The 27,017-nt window shown below is 43.8% G+C and overlaps 5 protein-coding genes across 5 annotated transcripts; all 5 read right to left on the minus strand.

Moving 5' to 3' along the window:
- Positions 1 to 7,747: 7,747 nt before the first annotated feature.
- On the minus strand, positions 7,748 to 11,401 carry LOC306919383 (cysteine/serine-rich nuclear protein 3-like; the record flags this gene model as incomplete). Its single annotated transcript, XM_079532173.1, has 3 exons — positions 7,748 to 7,753; positions 8,304 to 8,310; positions 10,458 to 11,401. 3 exons carry the CDS (start codon positions 11,399 to 11,401, stop codon positions 7,748 to 7,750), a joined length of 957 nt encoding a protein of 318 aa, XP_079388299.1.
- A 2,592-nt stretch (positions 11,402 to 13,993) lies between these two features.
- On the minus strand, positions 13,994 to 15,115 carry LOC306919385 (cysteine/serine-rich nuclear protein 3-like; the record flags this gene model as incomplete). The annotated part of the gene is made up of 1 exon (XM_079532174.1): positions 13,994 to 15,115. The coding sequence occupies one exon, from the start codon at positions 15,113 to 15,115 to the stop codon at positions 13,994 to 13,996; it is 1,122 nt and encodes a 373-aa protein (XP_079388300.1).
- A 2,792-nt stretch (positions 15,116 to 17,907) lies between these two features.
- On the minus strand, positions 17,908 to 18,828 carry LOC306919386 (cysteine/serine-rich nuclear protein 3-like; the record flags this gene model as incomplete). Its single annotated transcript, XM_079532175.1, has 1 exon — positions 17,908 to 18,828. A coding segment is annotated over one exon (921 nt), but the record flags the coding sequence as incomplete, so codon positions are not given.
- Positions 18,829 to 21,460: 2,632 nt separating this feature from the next.
- Positions 21,461 to 22,543, minus strand: LOC306919387 (cysteine/serine-rich nuclear protein 3-like; the record flags this gene model as incomplete). Its single annotated transcript, XM_079532176.1, has 1 exon — positions 21,461 to 22,543. The coding sequence occupies one exon, from the start codon at positions 22,541 to 22,543 to the stop codon at positions 21,461 to 21,463; it is 1,083 nt and encodes a 360-aa protein (XP_079388302.1).
- Positions 22,544 to 25,334: 2,791 nt separating this feature from the next.
- LOC306919388 (cysteine/serine-rich nuclear protein 3-like) lies at positions 25,335 to 26,255 on the minus strand (the record flags this gene model as incomplete). Its single annotated transcript, XM_079532177.1, has 1 exon — positions 25,335 to 26,255. A coding segment is annotated over one exon (921 nt), but the record flags the coding sequence as incomplete, so codon positions are not given.
- Positions 26,256 to 27,017: the final 762 nt, after the last annotated feature.

Below are 27,017 nucleotides of genomic sequence, written 5' to 3' on the forward strand. Positions count from 1 at the left end.
GACTCGACGGTGGCGCTTCACTCACGACGGAATCAAATATAAAGGAGAGCTGGAAAAGTAGACGTTTCGGACTGGTTGGTCCTTCCTCAGGCAAGATTCTGTTAGAAGAATGATTAGTTGTGATGGGGCCCTGGTTTTATGTGTTCTCAATGGTGGGCGTGACTCATAGTCATTCGGCCAATTAGCTTTGTTGATGGGTGTGGTTTACTTGGCCATTGTTTCATTCCGTCCAATCAGAATCAATGGGTGTGTGTTCTCTTGTTTTGGTTTCTTTCATTTGTAGTGTGGTTTTTGTAGAGGCAACATGTCTTTACTGGAGAATCAGTAATAATTATAATAGACTTCCCCCAAGTTACAGGTACAAGCTCGCAACATATGTAAGTGTATGTAAGTACATTGCAAGGAATGAGTGCATTCGCCATGTACTTGAAGGAAGCCTAATCCAATCACTCTTAGATTATCTCCAGTTTAAGTTTAAGAGTTTAAGTTTACCTTATTGTTGTAGGACTTTTGGTTTATTTAGCCTTATTGGGGTTAATTCACCCCATGGCTCCATTTCAACAAAGAAAAATGTACATGTGTTTCTCTTTTGTTTCCTGAGCCCGGTGTCTAATGGCCCATTTGGTGTCAGTGACACCTCTATGCTTCTTGTCCCAGGCTGGTTTGGAATGTGCTAATGTGTCCCCTATTCAAAGTCTGATTTTCATTGAGTGTTGGCTTTGTCTATGTGGCTGGGGAGTTTTGGTACAAAATCAAAACAACTTGTCTAATATTTTGGCATGTTTAATGCAGCTCTAAGGTATATAATGACATAGTGAAATGTTGAAAATGAGTGGAATGCCCCTTTAAGAACTGGTTTTCCAGTTAATCTGGAGAAAAACCATTCAATGGTCGAAAACAGAGTCCACTTGAACATAACAGTCCACTTTGGTTGAACAATATTTAGTCTACTAGTCTAGTGATCCATTGAGGAGTTTCTTAAAGTCAAAGCAGGAGCCAGCATAAATATAAAATAACGTTATTGGTATAGCAAATTCCAACAAGGCATTTCAATGTGCTTTGCACACATCAGGAAACATATATAAAATCACAACTAAAACAAAAATACATAAAACATTACAGTGCAGAAGAGAAAGAAAAACTCAATCAAATGCAGTGGGAAACAGAACAGTATTTCATTGTGATGTAAAATAAATAAGAGTGCCCGTGTGACGCACACAAAATGTATGGTCACAATTATGTTGTGTAATTTATTTTGTTATGATTTTGAAGATGTTATTTGTTTTTGTGAAAAGAATATTGCTATATGAGCAAGAATGGACAATGCATGAGCAAGATTGGACAATGCATTTATATCTTGGTTTATTCCAAGCTCAATGACACTACATAGTGGAACTTTCCTAGTGTTTCCACCACTAGGGGGCAGTGTGGCGACTCGCTTCGTTTTCAGAGGCACTTGTTGAATGGACTGACCCACTTCCTCATTCTGCATGAGGAGGCTAAAAGGACAACACCGTCGTCACCTGTCCTATTCATTTTATTCCTGTTTTATCAGGCATAGGAGGGCTTCCCAGCAGCAAAACTCATCTGCATATGGGTCTTACAACTGAGACCTGTAACAGATTTGTGGGGGCTGATCCGGGATCGGCGCCACCTGATGGTCGGAGTAGGACGTCGATCCAGTGATTCCTGAACCTGTGGGCCAGGGTGCTTCATCGTCAGAGCGAGGAGCTGTGATAGTCGAGAGCGTCTGACTGCGGCCAGAGCAAGGACTTCACAAGCTGAGGGTGTCTGATTGATGTTCACGATGGCAGACAACGAGAGGAAAACGCTGACCTGGACCATAAAGAAGAAGCTATTCAACCTTTCTTCAGATGAACTGCTACAGCTTGCCAAAGTCGTTTCACGAGGGCCTACTCAAGCTAAGTTGGTCAACCAGGATGAAGAGAGCTGTATTGATTTTTTGTGTTCCTACATGGAGAGCACCGATTTGCTAGAGTCAGATGATCAGGGCATTTCGGAGTTAAGATGTATGCTAGACATTATTGCTGAAATTATTGATAAGCGTACTAAGAGTGATTTTAGTACCGGCGCTGGAGCAGATGTTGATGTATCTGTTGTATCTGATGCTGTTTCTGATGCTAATGTTTCATCACACTTATCTGAGAGTGTCCACACTGACACACATGTTACGGGTACACACTCTGACATTGCACCATTTGATTTGGCCGCTCAAACTGATGCCCTTGAATTACAAATCAGTAAGCTGATGTCTACTTATGATGATTTGCGCAAAAAGGTTAAACAGGGTGGGGCTTCACTTACTCCACACACCTTAACTGACACCATTCCCACTGATTCACACCAGTCCACACACCACAGCCCACACACCATAACCCACACTCAACCCACTGTTTCTCACCAGTCCCACAGTCCATACACCACAACTGACACACAACACACTTACCAGTCCCGCAGTCCACATGTCATAACACCCTCCCATCCCAACCATGATCACCATACTGGAAGTATGATTGCCCTCAAAGACCTCCCCTTCCTCCAGAAGAAGGAATTCAAGGTGCATGGTGGACAGATTGGTGATAATGCATCCGAAGTAACCTACAGCAATATCAGCAAGCAGATTGACCAAGGACTAAGAGAAATGCACACTGAGGGTGAAATCATACGAGCAGTGTTTCGCATCATAAAGCCTGGAAACTTCAAGGATATGCTCTGCAGCAAGGATGACATGACCATAGCCGAGCTGAAGAGCTTCCTACAGTCTCATCTGGGAGAGAAAAGCAGTACTGAGCTGTTCCAGGAACTGATAAGTGCCAAACAACATGAACATGAAACACCACAGCAGTTTCTCTACAGGATGATGGGACTCAAACAAAAAGTGATCTTCATGTCAAAACAGACAGACTCTGAAATCAAGTACGAAGCACAAACAGCCCAGAATGTCTTCCTTCGCACAGTTTATCAGGGCCTGAATGAGAAACATGATGATATCAGGAGGGAGTTGAAGCCACTCCTCTCAGACCCTGCAGTCACAGATGATGCACTTCTAAGGCAAGTCAACAAAACGACAAGTGAAGAAAGTGAGAGGAAGCGACGCTTGGGACGCAGCAATCGCCCCAAGACAGCTCAAGCTCACAGTGGGGAAGTGACCACCAATGAAGTGAACAAAGAGAAGCCTGCTCCTGACACGCAAGTTAAAGATGAGCTCATCCAAAAACTCAGCGCTCAAGTACAGGCTCTGACGGAAGTCGTAACCTCCCTACAGTCAAAAGCGGCATCAAATCAGTCAAGACCTGAGCCTCAGCCCCAGTCCACCTGTCAGTGCTTTACTAAACAGATTCAGAATCGACAAGTAAGGAAAGAAAGACCATATGGTTGCCCTAACTGTGTTGCAAATGGCCGCCCCAACTGCAACCACTGTTTCGCCTGTGGAGAAGAGGGACACCGTGCTTTTGGGTGCCTGAAGAGACCTAAGCCGTCGGGAAACTCCCCCCGGTCACAGCAGAGGGACCACCTGTGACCGGCACCAGCCTTCAGTCCCATCCAGACAGTACCAAACCAGCAGCAGTGCAGGTCAATCACCATCTTGCCACCCCTTCTCACTCATCGGCTGATGACAAGTCACCATCGCAGCGAGTAGCTAAGCTAATTGGAAAGAAGTGTTTATTGAAATGCAATCTAAGTGGATACGCTGTGACGGTTCTGCTCGACTCTGGGGCCCAAGTCAGTATTATTGACAAGCCATGGAAACACAAATACCTACCTCAACAGGAAGTGCGCCCTCTCAGTGAACTCATAGGAAGCAGACCACTGGATCTCACTGCAGCCAATGGAGGACAGATCCCATATGATGGATGGGTGGAACTCACCTTTAACCTACCTGGCAACGATGATCCAAATCTCGCCATCAGAGTACCCTTCCTGGTCAGCCGTGTGAGCCTTGTGAGACCGATATTGGGCTTCAACGTCATTGAAGAGCTCATCCTAGGGCAGGAGAGTGACATTGAAGTTGTTGCGATTATTGGCAAGTTGCTGGGAGAGGCCATACAGATTGAAAATGACCAAGCAGAGACAATTGTGAACTTGATACAGACCCAGGAACCCGACCAGCACCATGCAGTGGTGAGAGTTGGACGTCAAGACATTGTCGTCCGCCCAGGCCATGTCGCTCGCATCAAGTGCAAGGTGCCTGCTGATTTCACGTCCTCTGTGGCACTGTTCGAGGTCAACCATCCAGACCCGAGACTGGAGGAGCTAGATATTGGTGATGGCTTGGTCGAAATCCACCACGTCAGGCAGCCCTATGTGGAGATTCCTGTGGGTAACCACACCCAACACGATGTGACATTGAACAACTTCACAATGTTGGGCAGTATTCAGCCGATCGACAAGATTGTGGAGACAGATCAGATGGATAGCGTCGAGATCAGCAACGTCGACTTACCTGTTCCTGTCGATGGAGACAACAGTAACCAACAAGAACAACCATTCAAGCGGTGGTCTCCTCCTGTCGATATAAGCCACCTAAGTGACGAACACCAAGCTGTAGTCCAACAAATGCTCTACGAGGAGTCAAATGCGTTTGCTCAGGATGAAGATGACATGGGGTGCATTCCAAGCCTCCAAATGGGGATAACCCTGAAGGATGACATCCCAGTACAGAGGAGCTATACAGCAATTCCCAAACCACTGTACAAGGAAGTTAAGGAGTACATCCAAGACTTACTGGCAAAGAAGTGGATTGTAAAGTCCAAATCCCCATACTCCGCACCAGTGGTTTGTGTCCGCAAGAAGGATGGAAGTTTGCGGCTATGCATAGATTACAGGCTCCTGAACCAAAAGACAGTTCCAGATAGACACCCACTTCCCCGTATTCAAGACCTCATTGACACGCTGGGTGGCTACAACCTGTTCTCAATTTTGGATCAGGGAAAAGCCTATCATCAAGGCTTCATCACAGAAGGGTCGAGACACATGACCGCCTTCATCACTCCATGGGGCTTGTATGAGTGGGTGCGCATCCCCTTTGGGCTTTCAAACGCCCCAGCTGCTTTTCAGAGAAGCATGGAGGAAATGCTTGACTCCTTGCGAGACGAATGCTGCATACCATATTTGGATGACGTTCTCTGTTATAGTAAGACCTTTGAAGACCATGTAGAGTCGCTGAGACGAGTGCTGAGGGCGCTCCAACGCCACGGCGTAAAGCTCAGGCCAAACAAGTGCGAGCTCTTCAAAAAGGAAGTTCGTTATTTGGGGAAGCTGGTCTCTGCTGAGGGAGTGCGGCTAGACCCCAAGGACCTGGAAGCCATTCAGGCCTTGAGGAGTAAAACCCCCAACACCGTCGGAGAGGTCCGTAAGCTTCTAGGATTCTTAAGCTACTACAGAACGTACATTCAAGATTTCTCTAAAATTGCCAAACCGATGTATGAGCTCTTGCAATCCAAAAACCCTGTCACCACCGTGCCTCAGCCCAGACAGAAACGGGGAAAAGGAGCCCAAATGTCATCCAGGACCCCGATACAGTGGACTGAAGAGCACCAAAGAACCCTTGACCAGCTCATCCATACTCTGTCCAACCCCCCAGTACTAGCGTATCCTGATTTTGATCTCCCTTACGTGCTGCACACAGACGCGTCACAACAAGGTCTTGGTGCGGTGCTATACCAGCGCCAGGGAGGGAAGCTCAGAATCATTGCATACGGGTCCAGGACGCTGACGCCAGCAGAGCGGAACTACAACCTTCATTCAGGGAAACTTGAGTTCCTGGCTTTAAAGTGGTCCATATGCGAAAAGTTCAGAGACTACCTCTTCTACGCGCCCCACTTTTTGGTGTACACGGATAACAACCCATTAACCTACGTGTTGAGCACCGCTAAGCTCAATGCTGTCGGCCACCGATGGGTTGGTGAGCTAGCGGACTTCCGGTTTGAAATCAAGTATCGACCGGGCAAGATTAATGTGGATGCCGACACCTTGTCCCGCATGCCATTAGACATTGACAACTACGTTGACGCCTGCACAGAGGAGCTGTCCAAAGACATCATACTGGCAACGTGGGAAGGCAGTCACGCCGCCAAGCAGAAGGATGTTGCTTATGTGGCAGTCCTGAACCTGTCACAAGATAGCTCAACCTCACAGTCAACAGGGCTACTCCCAACCATCCCCCATGATGAGCTCATTAAATCTCAACGAGATGATCCTGCCATCAGTCAAGTCATCCAGCTGAAAGAGACCACTAACACACTGACCAACGACATGAAAAAGGGAGTTAGTGGCCTTGCGAGAAAGATGCTACACCAATGGGAGAAACTCCATCTGGAAAATGGTCTGCTGTACCGGCGAACAAGCCAGAGGAGTCAGCTCGTCTTGCCTGACCAGTACCGACCTCTGGTGTTGAGACACCTCCATGACGAGATGGGCCATATGGGGACAGAAAGGGTCTTGGGACTAGCCAGGGACCGGTTCTACTGGCCATACATGAAGCAAGATGTTGAAGCTTATGTAACAAGAAAATGTCCCTGCATCAAGCAGAAGAAGCCGGTCTCACATATCAGGGCTCCAATGGGAAGCATTACCACTACATCACCCCTAGAGTTGGTTTGCATCGACTATCTTCACTTGGAGCAAAGCAAGGGAGGCTTCGAATACATTCTGGTTGTTATTGACCATTTTACAAGGTACGCCCAAGCCTACGCCACCAGAAATAAATCCGGAAAGACTGCTGCAGAGAAAATCTTTGAGGACTTCATTCCACGGTTTGCGTACCCTTGGAAATTGCACCATGACCAGGGTCGAGAATTTGAAAATGAACTCTTCAAGACCCTGCAACAACTCAGTGGAGTCTGTCACTCCAGGACCACGCCCTACCATCCTCAGGGTAATCCCGTGGAAAGATTCAACCGAACCTTGCTCCAAATGCTCAGAACTCTCGGAGAAAAGGAGAAGGAAAGATGGAGAGACCACTTACCACAAGTCATCCACGCCTATAATTGTACCAGGCATGAGGCAACAGGGTTTTCGCCTTTCTATTTAATGTATGGACGTCACCCACGCCTGCCCGTGGACATGATATTTGGCCTGGCAAAGGAAGAGGAAGCCACTTCTCCAAGAGGCTATGCTGAGAAGTGGGCTCAAAGGATGAAGGACGCTTACCGACTGGCCTCTGAGAATAGTCAACAGTCAAGTGCTCGAGGGAAGAGATACTATGACCGCCACATGAAGGGTGTTGTTGTCCTTGAACCAGGTGATCGTGTTCTGGTGCGTAATCTGAGTGAGAGAGGAGGCCCTGGTAAATTGAGGTCGTACTGGGAAAACACAGTCCATGTTGTGAAGGAGAGAATTGCTGATGGACCTGTTTACAGGGTGACACCGGAAACGGGTGGGAACAGGATCCGAACACTACACCGCAACCTGCTCCACGTGGTCAACGACTTACCTGTAGACTTACCTCCGCAGCCACAACCTGGAAGGAAAAGAGACTCACCTAGAGCCCTACCTGAATCCCAAGCTCAACAGAGAACAAGGAACAGACAGTCAACTTCAAGGAGACAGAATGAACGAAGCCTCAGCAGCGAGTCCTCAGATTCAGATGATGATGGACCACGATACTGGCTGAGAGTGCCAATAACGAGAGAACCTGAGACTTCACAAGCACAGCCCCGTTGTGAGCCTCAGAGAAACACTGATCATGTAACATACACTCAGAGATTTGAACAAACCAGACCACTCATACCTGAAAGAGAAACCAGAGGATATCCTATCCAGGAAAGGAGAGTGGAAATGCCTGTGGAAGAGAACAGAGATGATGTTGTTGACATGGTACCAACAGAAGATGAGCAGTTACCTGCCGATACAAGACATTCAGATAATGAGCATGAAGAAGTGGGCCAACACAGGGAAAGTTCAGTAGACCCTCAGACAATTGGTGTGCAACCTACCTGTGATCAACCCAGTAGTCCACAACCACGGAGATCCGAACGTGAAAGGAGGCCTACCCAGATGTTCACGTACGGCTCATTGGGCCAACCCTCTTACCAACCTCAACCCATGATCAACACAGTGGGAGCCTATGAAACGTCATCGATGCCAATCTGGGAGATGGGACCACATCCCATGACATACCCACCTTTCCAGACACTACCATACCCCATCCCATACCAAATGCTACCTTACCCCTCAACCATGCCATACAGTCGACCACTCTTTGTGTACTGATTGACACACACAAACAACTACAAACACTTACACTGACACGAACATACCTACCTCGATACAGTACTTACCTTGAACCTATGGGGAAACGCACACACACAAACACACACACGTACACTTGAGGTTTTTTGTTTTGATACTTACCTTTAAACTTACCTTTGAGTATTGAGAATTTGAGAATGTATTTTGAATTTAGTAGTTTAAGAGTTGAATGTCTGGAGCCATTTTCTTTTGTCGGGGAGCGTGTGACGCACACAAAATGTATGGTCACAATTATGTTGTGTAATTTATTTTGTTATGATTTTGAAGATGTTATTTGTTTTTGTGAAAAGAATATTGCTATATGAGCAAGAATGGACAATGCATGAGCAAGATTGGACAATGCATTTATATCTTGGTTTATTCCAAGCTCAATGACACTACATAGTGGAACTTTCCTAGTGTTTCCACCACTAGGGGGCAGTGTGGCGACTCGCTTCGTTTTCAGAGGCACTTGTTGAATGGACTGACCCACTTCCTCATTCTGCATGAGGAGGCTAAAAGGACAACACCGTCGTCACCTGTCCTATTCATTTTATTCCTGTTTTATCAGGCATAGGAGGGCTTCCCAGCAGCAAAACTCATCTGCATATGGGTCTTACAACTGAGACCTGTAACACCAGCATACCTGCTGTTTTCTGGGAGTTCTTCCACATGTGGTGCATAACAACTGCTGGTTTATAATAAACCTTAAAAAGCAGTATAGTAGTTCATCCAAAAATGACGTACTCAGTATCTGGATAAATATGTACAATCTAACTATTGAATAAGTGGATATGAATTCATTGTTACTGCAGCAGAGCCATTCATCTTGAGGATTTCTCCACATTATTTCAGTAACATCAGAACCAAGGAGAACCAGCTCTGGTGAAGAAACAACTGCTCATACTGTGATTTACATCCCATTTATCTTAATTTATCTTGGAACACTTACAAACCACAGACAAAAAACAAATCTTGACTTTAAACATTTATTAAAAACAAGAAAACGGAAGTAAAACAGTTAGGCCTATTTGTTTCAAACAATATTTATAAATAGTAGACAAGCCTTCACATCTTGTCTTTTACAAGTAGCCTATATACAGCACCCCTTGTATTTTATGTGTTAGGTTGTAATGTAGGTTCAATTTGTTTCCACTTTAGTATAGAAGACAGTGGTCTGGTTTCTGTACAGGACTGGAACAGCAAATAAGTATATTGTCAAATCAAAGTCTCATATCCTATTGTGCGCTATTGGTTTCATTTCATTTCTTATCTATATTTACAGTGAAATCCCATTGTGTAATGTGTAGGCCTGTGTGCAGAAACATGTGTCCATAGTATTAATAAATGATCAGGATAAGTCAAGATAAATCAGGATATATCATTATACTTATTCAATTATATCCTATATTAATTATTTGTTTGTTCAGTAACAGAGGTTACTGTCTCCATATCCAGTCATATAAGTCATAGTGAAACTGGAAGGGATTGAATGAAAATACACTGAACAAAAACATAAGCTGATACATTTTTGCAGGGTTCTCTCTCAATATGGTGGTGATGAATGCACTTTTATTCAAGGTTTTTCAAATGCTAAATAATGAACAAACCCCACATTCTTTCCCCATGTTAAAATGTACACATGCTAAATGATGATGGCTGATGCTTCATTCACTATATGCATTCAAATGCAGAGATTAACGTGTTAATGGTCACTCGTTGTCTGGCATTGGACAGATCACCTGCTAATGATCACATTTTGGATGAACTGAGACCATTTCACACCTCTTTGACTCTGATGAGTTTCAGCAGAACTACAGTAATAGGTCTATCATCACATGGAACTGTTATCACTCTTTCAGCTTTCTAGTGTGCAATGTTTCAGGTGTGTTAAAATGGCTATATGTTCTTGTAACAATCATTGCTATTATTGTTTGTGGTGACAATGTTAAAGTGCAATGTTTACTTACAGTGAGTGCACAACATGCTGCTGTTTGTTTTAAAAGGCTTTATACCCTGCTGTATATCAGTGGTTCCCAAACGTCACGCCAAGGACCCCCAAATACCTCAAAAAACCTGGACTGAAATGGTAGGAAGGGGTGGGGGGCATGGTGAGAGGACGCCCTTTGTCCTCGGCGGAAAACCCGAAGGGACAGCTTTTTTCCGGGGCATCCCCTGCTGGGGGTCCCTGGTCCACATCCAACTGGAGATCTTCTGGAGCCGCGCTCTGGTGGTCCAGTTGGTCAGGCGTATCATCTTGTAGTAGCCTCTCTAGTTCTAGCCTCATGACGGTGTCGATGTAGTGGGTCTGCGCGCGTCTGGAGTTGAACTCTACGCGTCCCTGAATGTTTGCGCAGCCGTCTTTAGTGCAGCATGGGAGGCATGCGTTCATCTGGCACTTGATTCCTGCCAGACTGCATTCACAAGTCTCTGGCTCACAGAAACCCTGGCAATTGCATCCAGAGTCCTCCCTGAAGACACGCAGGGAATGCAGCTGTCTCTTCTCCTCTTTGTCAATGTGCTTCACACCTGCTGCTCGCAGGAGTGCCTGTCTGTGCTTGTAGGAGTACCGCTGCAGGAAGCTGTTCCCATCCTCCAGCTCGGCGTCGGTGATGTGGACGTCAGTGTCTCCGTCTGGGACCTGGTCTGCAGTCAGTCGCTCAGATTCTCTCTGGTCAATGGTACCATTGGCCATCAACTGGTGTCTCAAAGCCTCAAGCTTCTCCTCTCTCCGTCTCTCTCGTAGTCTCTCTCTGCGCCAACTCCGTTGTTCCAGGGCGTGCTCTGCCATTGTGTACCTGCGGAGAGTGCTGTGCCTGTGCAACATGCCCAGACTGGCACCCCCGCGAGAGGGTACGCTAGTGAAACCCTGGCATTGTGGGAAGTAGAACACCGTCACCAGATCAAAGCGCACGTTGCTCTGCCTCCCTTCCAGCTTTGGCCTCTTCAGAATAGACTGGATGGGTTGACTGGCAGCAGGTGAAGCAGAACCATTAGTTGTAAAGTCCTGGCTTTCTGAGGAGCTGCTCTCCCCATCAGAATCCCATTCCGTGGAGGCAGGAGAAGGCAGGGACGATGATGGAGGTGAGGAGTAGAATGGATCTTCATCGTCGACCTCCTCAAACTTTCTTTTCAGAATACCTCTCATGACTCGACGGTGGCGCTTCACTCACGACGGAATCAAATATAAAGGAGAGCTGGAAAAGTAGACGTTTCGGACTGGTTGGTCCTTCCTCAGGCAAGATTCTGTTAGAAGAATGATTAGTTGTGATGGGGCCCTGGTTTTATGTGTTCTCAATGGTGGGCGTGACTCATAGTAATTCGGCCAATTAGCTTTGTTGATGGGTGTGGTTTACTTGGCCATTGTTTCATTCCGTCCAATCAGAATCAATGGGTGTGTGTTCTCTTGTTCTGGTTTCTTTCATTTGTAGTGTGGTTTTTGTAGAGGCAACATGTCTTTACTGGAGAATCAGTAATAATTATAATAGACTTCCCCCAAGTTACAGGTACAAGCTCGCAACATATGTAAGTGTATGTAAGTACATTGCAAGGAATGAGTGCATTCGCCATGTACTTGAAGGAAGCCTAATCCAATCACTCTTAGATTATCTCCAGTTTAAGTTTAAGAGTTTAAGTTTACCTTATTGTTGTAGGACTTTTGGTTTATTTAGCCTTATTGGGGTTAATTCACCCCATGGCTCCATTTCAACAAAGAAAAATGTACATGTGTTTCTCTTTTGTTTCCTGAGCCCGGTGTCTAATGGCCCATTTGGTGTCAGTGACACCTCTATGCTTCTTGTCCCAGGCTGGTTTGGAATGTGCTAATGTGTCCCCTATTCAAAGTCTGATTTCCATTGAGTGTTGGCTTTGTCTATGTGGCTGGGGAGTTTTGGTACAAAATCAAAACAACTTGTCTAATATTTTGGCATGTTTAATGCAGCTCTAAGGTATATAATGACATAGTGAAATGTTGAAAATGAGTGGAATGCCCCTTTAAGAACTGGTTTTCCAGTTAATCTGGAGAAAAACCATTCAATGGTCGAAAACAGAGTCCACTTGAACATAACAGTCCACTTTGGTTGAACAATATTTAGTCTACTAGTCTAGTGATCCATTGAGGAGTTTCTTAAAGTCAAAGCAGGAGCCAGCATAAATATAAAATAACGTTATTGGTATAGCAAATTCCAACAAGGCATTTCAATGTGCTTTGCACACATCAGGAAACATATATAAAATCACAACTAAAACAAAAATACATAAAACATTACAGTGCAGAAGAGAAAGAAAAACTCAATCAAATGCAGTGGGAAACAGAACAGTATTTCATTGTGATGTAAAATAAATAAGAGTGCCAGCATACCTGCTGTTTTCTGGGAGTTCTTCCACATGTGGTGCATAACAACTGCTGGTTTATAATAAACCTTAAAAAGCAGTATAGTAGTTCATCCAAAAATGACGTACTCAGTATCTGGATAAATATGTACAATCTAACTATTGAATAAGTGTATATGAATTCATTGTTACTGCAGCAGAGCCATTCATCTTGAGGATTTCTCCACATTATTTCAGTAACATCAGAACCAAGGAGAACCAGCTCTGGTGAAGAAACAACTGCTCATACTGTGATTTACATCCCATTTATCTTAATTTATCTTGGAACACTTACAAACCACAGATAAAAAACAAATCTTGACTTTAAACATGTATTAAAAACAAGAAAACGGAAGTAAAACAGTTAGGCCTATTTGTTTCAAACAATATTTATAAATAGTAGACAAGCCTTCACATCTTGTCTTTTACAAGTAGCCTATATACAGCACCCCTTGTATTTTATGTGTTAGGTTGTAATGTAGGTTCAATTTGTTTCCACTTTAGTATAGAAGACAGTGGTCTGGTTTCTGTACAGGACTGGAACAGCAAATAAGTATATTGTCAAATCAAAGTCTCATATCCTATTGTGCGCTATTGGTTTCATTTCATTTCTTATCTATATTTACAGTGAAATCCCATTGTGTAATGTGTAGGCCTGTGTGCAGAAACATGTGTCCATAGTATTAATAAATGATCAGGATAAGTCAAGATAAATCAGGATATATCATTATACTTATTCAATTATATCCTATATTAATTATTTGTTTGTTCAGTAACAGAGGTTACTGTCTCCATATCCAGTCATATAAGTCATAGTGAAACTGGAAGGGATTGAATGAAAATACACTGAACAAAAACATAAGCTGATACATTTTTGCAGGGTTCTCTCTCAATATGGTGGTGATGAATGCACTTTTATTCAATGTTTTTCAAATGCTAAATAATGAACAAACCCCACATTCTTTCCCCATGTTAAAGTGTACACATGCTAAATGATGATGGCTGATGCTTCATTCACTATATGCATTCAAATGCAGAGATTAACGTGTTAATGGTCACTCGTTGTCTGGCATTGGACAGATCACCTGCTAATGATCACATTTTGGATGAACTGAGACCATTTCACACCTCTTTGACTCTGATGAGTTTCAGCAGAACTACAGTAATAGGTCTATCATCACATGGAACTGTTATCACTCTTTCAGCTTTCTAGTGTGCAATGTTTCAGGTGTGTTAAAATGGCTATATGTTCTTGTAACAATCATTGCTATTATTGTTTGTGGTGACAATGTTAAAGTGCAATGTTTACTTACAGTGAGTGCACAACATGCTGCTGTTTGTTTTAAAAGGCTTTATACCCTGCTGTATATCAGTGGTTCCCAAACGTCACGCCAAGGACCCCCAAATACCTCAAAAAACCTGGACTGAAATGGTAGGAAGGGGTGGGGGGCATGGTGAGAGGACGCCCTTCGTCCTCGGCGGAAAACCCGAAGGGACAGCTTTTTTCCGGGGCATCCCCTGCTGGGGGTCCCTGGTCCACATCCAACTGGAGATCTTCTGGAGCCGCGCTCTGGTGGTCCAGTTGGTCAGGCGTATCATCTTGTAGTAGCCTCTCTAGTTCTAGCCTCATGACGGTGTCGATGTAGTGGGTCTGCGCGCGTCTGGAGTTGAACTCTACGCGTCCCTGAATGTTTGCGCAGCCGTCTTTAGTGCAGCATGGGAGGCATGCGTTCATCTGGCACTTGATTCCTGCCAGACTGCATTCACAAGTCTCTGGCTCACAGAAACCCTGGCAATTGCATCCAGAGTCCTCCCTGAAGACACGCAGGGAATGCAGCTGTCTCTTCTCCTCTTTGTCAATGTGCTTCACACCTGCTGCTCGCAGGAGTGCCTGTCTGTGCTTGTAGGAGTACCGCTGCAGGAAGCTGTTCCCATCCTCCAGCTCGGCGTCGGTGATGTGGACGTCAGTGTCTCCGTCTGGGACCTGGTCTGCAGTCAGTCGCTCAGATTCTCTCTGGTCAATGGTACCATTGGCCATCAACTGGTGTCTCAAAGCCTCAAGCTTCTCCTCTCTCCGTCTCTCTCGTAGTCTCTCTCTGCGCCAACTCCGTTGTTCCAGGGCGTGCTCTGCCATTGTGTACCTGCGGAGAGTGCTGTGCCTGTGCAACATGCCCAGACTGGCACCCCCGCGAGAGGGTACGCTAGTGAAACCCTGGCATTGTGGGAAGTAGAACACCGTCACCAGATCAAAGCGCACGTTGCTCTGCCTCCCTTCCAGCTTTGGCCTCTTCAGAATAGACTGGATGGGTTGACTGGCAGCAGGTGAAGCAGAACCATTAGTTGTAAAGTCCTGGCTTTCTGAGGAGCTGCTCTCCCCATCAGAATCCCATTCCGTGGAGGCAGGAGAAGGCAGGGACGATGATGGAGGTGAGGAGTAGAATGGATCTTCATCGTCGACCTCCTCAAACTTTCTTTTCAGAATACCTCTCATGACTCGACGGTGGCGCTTCACTCACGACGGAATCAAATATAAAGGAGAGCTGGAAAAGTAGACGTTTCGGACTGGTTGGTCCTTCCTCAGGCAAGATTCTGTTAGAAGAATGATTAGTTGTGATGGGGCCCTGGTTTTATGTGTTCCTAATGGTGGGCGTGACTCATAGTCATTCGGCCAATTAGCTTTGTTGATGGGTGTGGTTTACTTGGCCATTGTTTCATTCCGTCCAATCAGAATCAATGGGTGTGTGTTCTCTTGTTCTGGTTTCTTTCATTTGTAGTGTGGTTTTTGTAGAGGCAACATGTCTTTACTGGAGAATCAGTAATAATTATAATAGACTTCCCCCAAGTTACAGGTACAAGCTCGCAACATATGTAAGTGTATGTAAGTACATTGCAAGGAATGAGTGCATTCGCCATGTACTTGAAGGAAGCCTAATCCAATCACTCTTAGATTATCTCCAGTTTAAGTTTAAGAGTTTAAGTTTACCTTATTGTTGTAGGACTTTTGGTTTATTTAGCCTTATTGGGGTTAATTCACCCCATGGCTCCATTTCAACAAAGAAAAATGTACATGTGTTTCTCTTTTGTTTCCTGAGCCCGGTGTCTAATGGCCCATTTGGTGTCAGTGACACCTCTATGCTTCTTGTCCCAGGCTGGTTTAGAATGTGCTAATGTGTCCCCTATTCAAAGTCTGATTTCCATTGAGTGTTGGCTTTGTCTATGTGGCTGGGGAGTTTTGGTACAAAATCAAAACAACTTGTCTAATATTTTGGCATGTTTAATGCAGCTCTAAGGTATATAATGGCATAGTGAAATGTTGAAAATGAGTGGAATGCCCCTTTAAGAACTGGTTTTCCAGTTAATCTGGAGAAAAACCATTCAATGGTCGAAAACAGAGTCCACTTGAACATAACAGTCCACTTTGGTTGAACAATATTTAGTCTACTAGTCTAGTGATCCATTGAGGAGTTTCTTAAAGTCAAAGCAGGAGCCAGCATAAATATAAAATAACGTTATTGGTATAGCAAATTCCAACAAGGCATTTCAATGTGCTTTGCACACATCAGGAAACATATATAAAATCACAACTAAAACAAAAATACATAAAACATTACAGTGCAGAAGAGAAAGAAAAACTCAATCAAATGCAGTGGGAAACAGAACAGTATTTCATTGTGATGTAAAATAAATAAGAGTGCCAGCATACCTGCTGTTTTCTGGGAGTTCTTCCACATGTGGTGCATAACAACTGCTGGTTTATAATAAACCTTAAAAGCAGTATAGTAGTTCATCCAAAAATGACGTACTCAGTATCTGGATAAATATGTACAATCTAACTATTGAATAAGTGGATATGAATTCATTGTTACTGCAGCAGAGCCATTCATCTTGAGGATTTCTCCACATTATTTCAGTAACATCAGAACCAAGGAGAACCAGCTCTGGTGAAGAAACAACTGCTCATACTGTGATTTACATCCCATTTATCTTAATTTATCTTGGAACACTTACAAACCACAGATAAAAAACAAATCTTGACTTTAAACATGTATTAAAAACAAGAAAACGGAAGTAAAACAGTTAGGCCTATTTGTTTCAAACAATATTTATAAATAGTAGACAAGCCTTCACATCTTGTCTTTTACAAGTAGCCTATATACAGCACCCCTTGTATTTTATGTGTTAGGTTGTAATGTAGGTTCAATTTGTTTCCACTTTAGTATAGAAGACAGTGGTCTGGTTTCTGTACAGGACTGGAACAGCAAATAAGTATATTGTCAAATCAAAGTCTCATATCCTATTGTGCGCTATTGGTTTCATTTCATTTCTTATCTATATTTACAGTGAAATCCCATTGTGTAATGTGTAGGCCTGTGTGCAGAAACATGTGTCCATAGTATTAATAAATGATCAGGATAAATCAAGATAAATCAGGATATATCATTATACTTATTCAATTATATCCTATATTAATTATTTGTTTGTTCAGTAACAGAGGTTACTGTCTCCATATCCAGTCATATAAGTCATAGTGAAACTGGAAGGGATTGAATGAAAATACACTGAACAAAAACATAAGCTGATACATTTTTGCAGGGTTCTCTCTCAATATGGTGGTGATGAATGCACTTTTATTCAATGTTTTTCAAATGCTAAATAATGAACAAACCCCACATTCTTTCCCCATGTTAAAATGTACACATGCTAAATGATGATGGCTGATGCTTCATTCACTATATGCATTCAAATGCAGAGATTAACGTGTTAATGGTCACTCGTTGTCTGGCATTGGACAGATCACCTGCTAATGATCACATTTTGGATGAACTGAGACCATTTCAAACCTCTTTGACTCTGATGAGTTTCAGCAGAACTACAGTAATAGGTCTATCATCACATGGAACTGTTATCACTCTTTCAGCTTTCTAGTGTGCAATGTTTCAGGTGTGTTAAAATGGCTATATGTTCTTGTAACAATCATTGCTATTATTGTTTGTGGTGACAATGTTAAAGTGCAATGTTTACTTACAGTGAGTGCACAACATGCTGCTGTTTGTTTTAAAAGGCTTTATACCCTGCTGTATATCAGTGGTTCCCAAACGTCACGCCAAGGACCCCCAAATACCTCAAAAAACCTGGACTGAAATGGTAGGAAGGGGTGGGGGGCATGGTGAGAGGACGCCCTTCGTCCTCGGCGGAAAACCCGAAGGGACAGCTTTTTTCCGGGGCATCCCCTGCTGGGGGTCCCTGGTCCACATCCAACTGGAGATCTTCTGGAGCCGCGCTCTGGTGGTCCAGTTGGTCAGGCGTATCATCTTGTAGTAGCCTCTCTAGTTCTAGCCTCATGACGGTGTCGATGTAGTGGGTCTGCGCGCGTCTGGAGTTGAACTCTACGCGTCCCTGAATGTTTGCGCAGCCGTCTTTAGTGCAGCATGGGAGGCATGCGTTCATCTGGCACTTGATTCCTGCCAGACTGCATTCACAAGTCTCTGGCTCACAGAAACCCTGGCAATTGCATCCAGAGTCCTCCCTGAAGACACGCAGGGAATGCAGCTGTCTCTTCTCCTCTTTGTCAATGTGCTTCACACCTGCTGCTCGCAGGAGTGCCTGTCTGTGCTTGTAGGAGTACCGCTGCAGGAAGCTGTTCCCATCCTCCAGCTCGGCGTCGGTGATGTGGACGTCAGTGTCTCCGTCTGGGACCTGGTCTGCAGTCAGTCGCTCAGATTCTCTCTGGTCAATGGTACCATTGGCCATCAACTGGTGTCTCAAAGCCTCAAGCTTCTCCTCTCTCCGTCTCTCTCGTAGTCTCTCTCTGCGCCAACTCCGTTGTTCCAGGGCGTGCTCTGCCATTGTGTACCTGCGGAGAGTGCTGTGCCTGTGCAACATGCCCAGACTGGAACCCCCGCGAGAGGGTACGCTAGTGAAACCCTGGCATTGTGGGAAGTAGAACACCGTCACCAGATCAAAGCGCACGTTGCTCTGCCTCCCTTCCAGATTTGGCCTCTTCAGAATAGACTGGATGGGTTGACTGGCAGCAGGTGAAGCAGAACCATTAGTTGTAAAGTCCTGGCTTTCTGAGGAGCTGCTCTCCCCATCAGAATCCCATTCCGTGGAGGCAGGAGAAGGCAGGGACGATGATGGAGGTGAGGAGTAGAATGGATCTTCATCGTCGACCTCCTCAAACTTTCTTTTCAGAATACCTCTCATGACTCGACGGTGGCGCTTCACTCACGACGGAATCAAATATAAAGGAGAGCTGGAAAAGTAGACGTTTCGGACTGGTTGGTCCTTCCTCAGGCAAGATTCTGTTAGAAGAATGATTAGTTGTGATGGGGCCCTGGTTTTATGTGTTCCTAATGGTGGGCGTGACTCATAGTCATTCGGCCAATTAGCTTTGTTGATGGGTGTGGTTTACTTGGCCATTGTTTCATTCCGTCCAATCAGAATCAATGGGTGTGTGTTCTCTTGTTCTGGTTTCTTTCATTTGTAGTGTGGTTTTTGTAGAGGCAACATGTCTTTACTGGAGAATCAGTAATAATTATAATAGACTTCCCCCAAGTTACAGGTACAAGCTCGCAACATATGTAAGTGTATGTAAGTACATTGCAAGGAATGAGTGCATTCGCCATGTACTTGAAGGAAGCCTAATCCAATCACTCTTAGATTATCTCCAGTTTAAGTTTAAGAGTTTAAGTTTACCTTATTGTTGTAGGACTTTTGGTTTATTTAGCCTTATTGGGGTTAATTCACCCCATGGCTCCATTTCAACAAAGAAAAATGTACATGTGTTTCTCTTTTGTTTCCTGAGCCCGGTGTCTAATGGCCCATTTGGTGTCAGTGACACCTCTATGCTTCTTGTCCCAGGCTGGTTTAGAATGTGCTAATGTGTCCCCTATTCAAAGTCTGATTTCCATTGAGTGTTGGCTTTGTCTATGTGGCTGGGGAGTTTTGGTACAAAATCAAAACAACTTGTCTAATATTTTGGCATGTTTAATGCAGCTCTAAGGTATATAATGACATAGTGAAATGTTGAAAATGAGTGGAATGCCCCTTTAAGAACTGGTTTTCCAGTTAATCTGGAGAAAAACCATTCAATGGTCGAAAACAGAGTCCACTTGAACATAACAGTCCACTTTGATTGAACAATATTTAGTCTACTAGTCTAGTGATCCATTGAGGAGTTTCTTAAAGTCAAAGCAGGAGCCAGCATAAATATAAAATAACGTTATTGGTATAGCAAATTCCAACAAGGCATTTCAATGTGCTTTGCACACATCAGGAAACATATATAAAATCACAACTAAAACAAAAATACATAAAACATTACAGTGCAGAAGAGAAAGAAAAACTCAATCAAATGCAGTGGGAAACAGAACAGTATTTCATTGTGATGTAAAATAAATAAGAGTGCCAGCATACCTGCTGTTTTCTGGGAGTTCTTCCACATGTGGTGCATAACAACTGCTGGTTTATAATAAACCTTAAAAAGCAGTATAGTAGTTCATCCAAAAATGACGTACTCAGTATCTGGATAAATATGTACAATCTAACTATTGAATAAGTGTATATGAATTCATTGTTACTGCAGCAGAGCCATTCATCTTGAGGATTTCTCCACATTATTTCAGTAACATCAGAACCAAGGAGAACCAGCTCTGGTGAAGAAACAACTGCTCATACTGTGATTTACATCCCATTTATCTTAATTTATCTTGGAACACTTACAAACCACAGATAAAAAACAAATCTTGACTTTAAACATGTATTAAAAACAAGAAAACGGAAGTAAAACAGTTAGGCCTATTTGTTTCAAACAATATTTATAAATAGTAGACAAGCCTTCACATCTTGTCTTTTACAAGTAGCCTATATACAGCACCCCTTGTATTTTATGTGTTAGGTTGTAATGTAGGTTCAATTTGTTTCCACTTTAGTATAGAAGACAGTGGTCTGGTTTCTGTACAGGACTGGAACAGCAAATAAGTATATTGTCAAATCAAAGTCTCATATCCTATTGTGCGCTATTGGTTTCATTTCATTTCTTATCTATATTTACAGTGAAATCCCATTGTGTAATGTGTAGGCCTGTGTGCAGAAACATGTGTCCATAGTATTAATAAATGATCAGGATAAGTCAAGATAAATCAGGATATATCATTATACTTATTCAATTATATCCTATATTAATTATTTGTTTGTTCAGTAACAGAGGTTACTGTCTCCATATCCAGTCATATAAGTCATAGTGAAACTGGAAGGGATTGAATGAAAATACACTGAACAAAAACATAAGCTGATACATTTTTGCAGGGTTCTCTCTCAATATGGTGGTGATGAATGCACTTTTATTCAATGTTTTTCAAATGCTAAATAATGAACAAACCCCACATTCTTTCCCCATGTTAAAATGTACACATGCTAAATGATGATGGCTGATGCTTCATTCACTATATGCATTCAAATGCAGAGATTAACGTGTTAATGGTCACTCGTTGTCTGGCATTGGACAGATCACCTGCTAATGATCACATTTTGGATGAACTGAGACCATTTCACACCTCTTTGACTCTGATGAGTTTCAGCAGAACTACAGTAATAGGTCTATCATCACATGGAACTGTTATCACTCTTTCAGCTTTCTAGTGTGCAATGTTTCAGGTGTGTTAAAATGGCTATATGTTCTTGTAACAATCATTGCTATTATTGTTTGTGGTGACAATGTTAAAGTGCAATGTTTACTTACAGTGAGTGCACAACATGCTGCTGTTTGTTTTAAAAGGCTTTATACCCTGCTGTATATCAGTGGTTCCCAAACGTCACGCCAAGGACCCCCAAATACCTAAAAAAAACCTGGACTGAAATGGTAGGAAGGGGTGGGGGGCATGGTGAGAGGACGCCCTTCGTCCTCGGCGGAAAACCCGAAGGGACAGCTTTTTTCCGGGGCATCCCCTGCTGGGGGTCCCTGGTCCACATCCAACTGGAGATCTTCTGGAGCCGCGCTCTGGTGGTCCAGTTGGTCAGGCGTATCATCTTGTAGTAGCCTCTCTAGTTCTAGCCTCATGACAGTGTCGATGTAGTGGGTCTGCGCGCGTCTGGAGTTGAACTCTACGCGTCCCTGAATGTTTGCGCAGCCGTCTTTAGTGCAGCATGGGAGGCATGCGTTCATCTGGCACTTGATTCCTGCCAGACTGCATTCACAAGTCTCTGGCTCACAGAAACCCTGGCAATTGCATCCAGAGTCCTCCCTGAAGACACGCAGGGAATGCAGCTGTCTCTTCTCCTCTTTGTCAATGTGCTTCACACCTGCTGCTCGCAGGAGTGCCTGTCTGTGCTTGTAGGAGTACCGCTGCAGGAAGCTGTTCCCATCCTCCAGCTCGGCGTCGGTGATGTGGACGTCAGTGTCTCCGTCTGGGACCTGGTCTGCAGTCAGTCGCTCAGATTCTCTCTGGTCAATGGTACCATTGGCCATCAACTGGTGTCTCAAAGCCTCAAGCTTCTCCTCTCTCCGTCTCTCTCGTAGTCTCTCTCTGCGCCAACTCCGTTGTTCCAGGGCGTGCTCTGCCATTGTGTACCTGCGGAGAGTGCTGTGCCTGTGCAACATGCCCAGACTGGCACCCCCGCGAGAGGGTACGCTAGTGAAACCCTGGCATTGTGGGAAGTAGAACACCGTCACCAGATCAAAGCGCACGTTGCTCTGCCTCCCTTCCAGCTTTGGCCTCTTCAGAATAGACTGGATGGGTTGACTGGCAGCAGGTGAAGCAGAACCATTAGTTGTAAAGTCCTGGCTTTCTGAGGAGCTGCTCTCCCCATCAGAATCCCATTCCGTGGAGGCAGGAGAAGGCAGGGACGATGATGGAGGTGAGGAGTAGAATGGATCTTCATCGTCGACCTCCTCAAACTTTCTTTTCAGAATACCTCTCATGACTCGACGGTGGCGCTTCACTCACGACGGAATCAAATATAAAGGAGAGCTGGAAAAGTAGACGTTTCGGACTGGTTGGTCCTTCCTCAGGCAAGATTCTGTTAGAAGAATGATTAGTTGTGATGGGGCCCTGGTTTTATGTGTTCCTAATGGTGGGCGTGACTCATAGTCATTCGGCCAATTAGCTTTGTTGATGGGTGTGGTTTACTTGGCCATTGTTTCATTCCGTCCAATCAGAATCAATGGGTGTGTGTTCTCTTGTTCTGGTTTCTTTCATTTGTAGTGTGGTTTTTGTAGAGGCAACATGTCTTTACTGGAGAATCAGTAATAATTATAATAGACTTCCCCCAAGTTACAGGTACAAGCTCGCAACATATGTAAGTGTATGTAAGTACATTGCAAGGAATGAGTGCATTCGCCATGTACTTGAAGGAAGCCTAATCCAATCACTCTTAGATTATCTCCAGTTTAAGTTTAAGAGTTTAAGTTTACCTTATTGTTGTAGGACTTTTGGTTTATTTAGCCTTATTGGGGTTAATTCACCCCATGGCTCCATTTCAACAAAGAAAAATGTACATGTGTTTCTCTTTTGTTTCCTGAGCCCGGTGTCTAATGGCCCATTTGGTGTCAGTGACACCTCTATGCTTCTTGTCCCAGGCTGGTTTAGAATGTGCTAATGTGTCCCCTATTCAAAGTCTGATTTCCATTGAGTGTTGGCTTTGTCTATGTGGCTGGGGAGTTTTGGTACAAAATCAAAACAACTTGTCTAATATTTTGGCATGTTTAATGCAGCTCTAAGGTATATAATGACATAGTGAAATGTTGAAAATGAGTGGAATGCCCCTTTAAGAACTGGTTTTCCAGTTAATCTGGAGAAAAACCATTCAATGGTCGAAAACAGAGTCCACTTGAACATAACAGTCCACTTTGGTTGAACAATATTTAGTCTACTAGTCTAGTGATCCATTGAGGAGTTTCTTAAAGTCAAAGCAGGAGCCAGCATAAATATAAAATAACGTTATTGGTATAGCAAATTCCAACAAGGCATTTCAATGTGCTTTGCACACATCAGGAAACATATATAAAATCACAACTAAAACAAAAATACATAAAACATTACAGTGCAGAAGAGAAAGAAAAACTCAATCAAATGCAGTGGGAAACAGAACAGTATTTCATTGTGATGTAAAATAAATAAGAGTGCCAGCATACCTGCTGTTTTCTGGGAGTTCTTCCACATGTGGTGCATAACAACTGCTGGTTTATAATAAACCTTAAAAAGCAGTATAGTAGTTCATCCAAAAAGACGTACTCAGTATCTGGATAAATATGTACAATCTAACTATTGAATAAGTGGATATGAATTCATTGTTACTGCAGCAGAGCCATTCATCTTGAGGATTTCTCCACATTATTTCAGTAACATCAGAACCAAGGAGAACCAGCTCTGGTGAAGAAACAACTGCTCATACTGTGATTTACATCCCATTTATCTTAATTTATCTTGGAACACTTACAAACCACAGATAAAAAACAAATCTTGACTTTAAACATGTATTAAAAACAAGAAAACGGAAGTAAAACAGTTAGGCCTATTTGTTTCAAACAATATTTATAAATAGTAGACAAGCCTTCACATCTTGTCTTTTACAAGTAGCCTATATACAGCACCCCTTGTATTTTATGTGTTAGGTTGTAATGTAGGTTCAATTTGTTTCCACTTTAGTATAGAAGACAGTGGTCTGGTTTCTGTACAGGACTGGAACAGCAAATAAGTATATTGTCAAATCAAAGTCTCATATCCTATTGTGCGCTATTGGTTTCATTTCATTTCTTATCTATATTTACAGTGAAATCCCATTGTGTAATGTGTAGGCCTGTGTGCAGAAACATGTGTCCATAGTATTAATAAATGATCAGGATAAGTCAAGATAAATCAGGATATATCATTATACTTATTCAATTATATCCTATATTAATTATTTGTTTGTTCAGTAACAGAGGTTACTGTCTCCATATCCAGTCATATAAGTCATAGTGAAACTGGAAGGGATTGAATGAAAATACACTGAACAAAAACATAAGCTGATACATTTTTGCAGGGTTCTCTCTCAATATGGTGGTGATGAATGCACTTTTATTCAATGTTTTTCAAATGCTAAATAATGAACAAACCCCACATTCTTTCCCCATGTTAAAATGTACACATGCTAAATGATGATGGCTGATGCTTCATTCACTATATGCATTCAAATGCAGAGATTAACGTGTTAATGGTCACTCGTTGTCTGGCATTGGACATATCACCTGCTAATGATCACATTTTGGATGAACTGAGACCATTTCACACCTCTTTGACTCTGATGAGTTTCAGCAGAACTACAGTAATAGGTCTATCATCACATGGAACTGTTATCACTCTTTCAGCTTTCTAGTGTGCAATGTTTCAGGTGTGTTAAAATGGCTATATGTTCTTGTAACAATCATTGCTATTATTGTTTGTGGTGACAATGTTAAAGTGCAATGTTTACTTACAGTGAGTGCACAACATGCTGCTGTTTGTTTTAAAAGGCTTTATACCCTGCTGTATATCAGTGGTTCCCAAACGTCACGCCAAGGACCCCCAAATACCTCAAAAAACCTGGACTGAAATGGTAGGAAGGGGTGGGGGGCATGGTGAGAGGACGCCCTTCGTCCTCGGCGGAAACCCGAAGGGACAGCTTTTTTCCGGGGCATCCCCTGCTGGGGGTCCCTGGTCCACATCCAACTGGAGATCTTCTGGAGCCGCGCTCTGGTGGTCCAGTTGGTCAGGCGTATCATCTTGTAGTAGCCTCTCTAGTTCTAGCCTCATGACGGTGTCGATGTAGTGGGTCTGCGCGCGTCTGGAGTTGAACTCTACGCGTCCCTGAATGTTTGCGCAGCCGTCTTTAGTGCAGCATGGGAGGCATGCGTTCATCTGGCACTTGATTCCTGCCAGACTGCATTCACAAGTCTCTGGCTCACAGAAACCCTGGCAATTGCATCCAGAGTCCTCCCTGAAGACACGCAGGGAATGCAGCTGTCTCTTCTCCTCTTTGTCAATGTGCTTCACACCTGCTGCTCGCAGGAGTGCCTGTCTGTGCTTGTAGGAGTACCGCTGCAGGAAGCTGTTCCCATCCTCCAGCTCGGCGTCGGTGATGTGGACGTCAGTGTCTCCGTCTGGGACCTGGTCTGCAGTCAGTCGCTCAGATTCTCTCTGGTCAATGGTACCATTGGCCATCAACTGGTGTCTCAAAGCCTCAAGCTTCTCCTCTCTCCGTCTCTCTCGTAGTCTCTCTCTGCGCCAACTCCGTTGTTCCAGGGCGTGCTCTGCCATTGTGTACCTGCGGAGAGTGCTGTGCCTGTGCAACATGCCCAGACTGGCACCCCCGCGAGAGGGTACGCTAGTGAAACCCTGGCATTGTGGGAAGTAGAACACCGTCACCAGATCAAAGCGCACGTTGCTCTGCCTCCCTTCCAGCTTTGGCCTCTTCAGAATAGACTGGATGGGTTGACTGGCAGCAGGTGAAGCAGAACCATTAGTTGTAAAGTCCTGGCTTTCTGAGGAGCTGCTCTCCCCATCAGAATCCCATTCCGTGGAGGCAGGAGAAGGCAGGGACGATGATGGAGGTGAGGAGTAGAATGGATCTTCATCGTCGACCTCCTCAAACTTTCTTTTCAGAATACCTCTCATGACTCGACGGTGGCGCTTCACTCACGACGGAATCAAATATAAAGGAGAGCTGGAAAAGTAGACGTTTCGGACTGGTTGGTCCTTCCTCAGGCAAGATTCTGTTAGAAGAATGATTAGTTGTGATGGGGCCCTGGTTTTATGTGTTCCTAATGGTGGGCGTGACTCATAGTCATTCGGCCAATTAGCTTTGTTGATGGGTGTGGTTTACTTGGCCATTGTTTCATTCCGTCCAATCAGAATCAATGGGTGTGTGTTCTCTTGTTCTGGTTTCTTTCATTTGTAGTGTGGTTTTTGTAGAGGCAACATGTCTTTACTGGAGAATCAGTAATAATTATAATAGACTTCCCCCAAGTTACAGGTACAAGCTCGCAACATATGTAAGTGTATGTAAGTACATTGCAAGGAATGAGTGCATTCGCCATGTACTTGAAGGAAGCCTAATCCAATCACTCTTAGATTATCTCCAGTTTAAGTTTAAGAGTTTAAGTTTACCTTATTGTTGTAGGACTTTTGGTTTATTTAGCCTTATTGGGGTTAATTCACCCCATGGCTCCATTTCAACAAAGAAAAATGTACATGTGTTTCTCTTTTGTTTCCTGAGCCCGGTGTCTAATGGCCCATTTGGTGTCAGTGACACCTCTATGCTTCTTGTCCCAGGCTGGTTTGGAATGTGCTAATGTGTCCCCTATTCAAAGTCTGATTTCCATTGAGTGTTGGCTTTGTCTATGTGGCTGGGGAGTTTTGGTACAAAATCAAAACAAC

The sequence above is a fragment of the Electrona antarctica genome (genome assembly GCF_951216825.1).
Source record: "Electrona antarctica genome assembly, contig: scaffold_25, whole genome shotgun sequence".
NCBI lineage: Eukaryota > Metazoa > Chordata > Actinopteri > Myctophiformes > Myctophidae > Electrona > Electrona antarctica.